Genomic DNA, 2,811 nt, shown 5'->3' with positions numbered 1-2,811 from the left:
CTGCTGCCATGTTCCTGACTGCAAACCCAGGATTTTATGGGTAGCTGGAAGCTGGACTTGATGGGTTTTAGCATCCTGCTCAGAGGACAAGGTGCCCTCTAGTGTCAGCATTTAGATCACCAGCTCAACTCAACTCGATCAACGAGTATGGTGGAGTCACATCATACGCGCATTTAACTTACGTGAATTCAACTATACGCGCCCGGCAAAAAAAAACAACCAGAAAAATAACAGTTTACTGTAAATAGTGCAAGCAGTTCCTCCCGCCATTCCACTCAATGAACGTATGCCCTGGAGTGAGCGTGAGAGGGGAGATGTGAATCTGCTGTTCCCTCAGTTGGTCTCAGTTCCCACATGCCTCTCATAGCGTGAGCATCTTGCCGTGCTGAGTGCGATTCTAGTGTTTAAAGATAAGTATTTTTTGTACAACCTGGCCCCTAAACACAAGCTAACTACTTCATCTGGTGCTCAACCAAAGAAACAGCAATCTGTTCCAAAGCTGGAGGAAAAACTGGCTATGTTGGACTTATTGAGAGACTGTATTTTCAAGGGTAATTTTGACTATATGCGATTTTCACCTTACTTTAGAACCTAACCCCTGCGTGAGATGCGACTCCACTGTACCTCTCCTCCTTCACCACAGTGCTGGCCACTGTCCTGAAGCCTGACTCCCAGCAGATGTGTTCCTTTGTTCCCCTTCAAAGAGAGGCCCTGGGGTCACACTGGAAGCTCCTGCAGGGGCTTCCTTTGCTTGCCTGATAATGCAGGCAACAATCATAGTTCCGCTTTTTGGTGAATATTTTTTACCACCAACCTTTGAGCATTCTGGAGGCCAGAGACCTGCAGGGAGAGTGCTTGGAGCACAGCAAGATGCCCACCTGCCCCTTTCTGCAACGCCAAGCTCTAGGCTGGGCTCTGGGTTGGCACTTTCTTTAAGCAGCCCAAGCCCAGGGCTAAGATTAAGTTAATTTTCTGTCTCACTTGCAGTCAACATGAAGAAAAGGAAAAGGCATTCAAGGAGCAGCTCTCCCATCTGGCCTCCTTGCTCCCCACCCTGCAGGTAAGAGCTGGCACATGCCCAGGAAACCTTTCTGAGAAGCCTTGATGCACCATGCCACTAACCAGCCCTCTGACAGGAGAGCTGGCTGCCTGGCCTTGGAGCCACAGCAGCCTTTGCCTACTTCTTTGCGATATGTCTCTAGGAGTGCTAGATCAGCATAGCTATGAGCCCTTCCCTGGCCCCATACTGGGAGCCTGGGGAGCAAGGGTGCTTGCCAGCAGTTGGCAAGGCCATGTGTTCATGGATCTCTCCGCTCCCAGAAACCATTTTCTCAGCAAACAAGCAGTGACACTACTACAAGGGAAACCAAGCCAAAACCCGAGGGGTGCTGAGAGACTGCAACTCCTGCCGAGCTGTGCTGTACTCCTGATGACTCCAGCAATGCAGAACTGTACCTATGGGTATCAGTGAAAGCAACAGATAGTCAGTACCTCCCTGGATTTGTCTAGGCCTATGGCTGAAACTGTGCAATCCCATTCCCAGAAGAAGGGTAGCTCTGTTGCCTACACAGCTTTGTTTTGTTCCCACAGGTGGTAGGGATTTTCCACCTGGTCTTTTTGGGCCATATTACCAGCCTTGCTGCTGTGACCTCTGCTGGTCCAGCACTGATTGTTTTCACCTGCAATAAGGTGCCCCATGAATGAGAGAAACCTCTTTCCAGGTCTGGAGGCTGGATGACTAAAGTAATACTGCTACCTCTCATCATGCCCAGGTCCATCTGGTCACCTGCTCTGCTTTTCTGAGCTCTGCAAACAAAGCTGAATTCCTGGATTTGGGATATGTAAGTACATTTGGAGAACAGCCTGCTTGCTTGTGCCCGAACAGGCCCAGAGCCAGACATCTCACCAGGGAATGAGGGCTGGGCAAGCTGCTCTGAGGAAAGAGCAACCAGTACTCTTCACAAATGGCAGCTGAGCACTTTCCCTGAAGTGAGAAAGCTCCTGGCTCAGCCTGGCATGCTCTGGGGGTTTTTTGGTCTCCTCTGCACCTTGGTGTCCGCTGAGGTGGGGAGGAGAAATGCTGGGATGGGGTGACCTCACCTGAGTAGAAGCCAGCATTTTCCCTGCCAGGCTTCCAGGCAGGAAGACAGCCACACAGATGCGTGCAGCCACCCTGCACCAAGGCCCCAGGACCCTCACTGCCCCCTGAAGTTCTGCAAATTGGATCAAAAAGTCATTCCCCGTTGACCATGTAAAGATGCATGTGCTCAAAGATGCACACAGGAAGGTGCCCACTCCCAGGATTGTGGAGTGCATCTGGCTTTGGCCAACAGGCCGAGCTAACCCAAGCCATCAACCGTAATGCAAGATCCCCTGTGTTTTACTGGCTCATTTCAGCAACTGATGGAGAGGCTGCAGAAAATAGTGAAGCTCCCACACCGGCTGAGACCCACCCAGACGAGCAAGGTCAGTCCTTTCCTTAGCCCACAGTGCACAGCTGCAGAAATTTCCAGGGCTTTGGTCCTGGATACAGCCTTTGCCTAGTCGTACTGGCACCCATTCCTGGCCTGCCCTGTACCTGTCTTCACCTTACCTGCAGACCTCCAATACAGCAATGTCACACCCTCTGCTCTTACTTCCTCACCTCCCCAGCTCCATGCTGCCACCTACTCACTAATCTTGCACAAAACACCTAGCATCCAAAGAGCTGTCTTCATTTATAAAACTAAAAGCCCTCCACTGGGATAGTTCCATCCTGTTTTAATGGACATTTCATCCTTGCCTGCATGAAGAGTATTTTACCTCCCCACC

The 2,811-nt window shown here is 50.8% G+C and overlaps 1 protein-coding gene across 1 annotated transcript in view; it reads left to right on the top strand.

Annotated features, from left to right (window-relative positions):
• RNF207 (ring finger protein 207) overlaps positions 1-2,811 on the top strand; it is a 63,239-nt gene that overhangs the window by 37,379 nt on the left and 23,049 nt on the right. Inside the window, exons 9-11 of the mRNA XM_019511604.1 lie at positions 988-1,060; positions 1,773-1,841; positions 2,398-2,466. Coding sequence (XP_019367149.1) covers positions 988-1,060; positions 1,773-1,841; positions 2,398-2,466 — 211 coding nt within the window. The remainder of the gene's footprint in view (positions 1-987; positions 1,061-1,772; positions 1,842-2,397; positions 2,467-2,811) is intronic.

The sequence above is a fragment of the Gavialis gangeticus genome, unplaced genomic scaffold, assembly GCF_001723915.1.
Source record: "Gavialis gangeticus isolate Ggan-Ray unplaced genomic scaffold, GavGan_comp1, whole genome shotgun sequence".
NCBI lineage: Eukaryota > Metazoa > Chordata > Crocodylia > Gavialidae > Gavialis > Gavialis gangeticus.
Note: the sequence above shows the minus strand (reverse complement) of the source record. Positions and strands in the feature narration are given on the sequence as shown.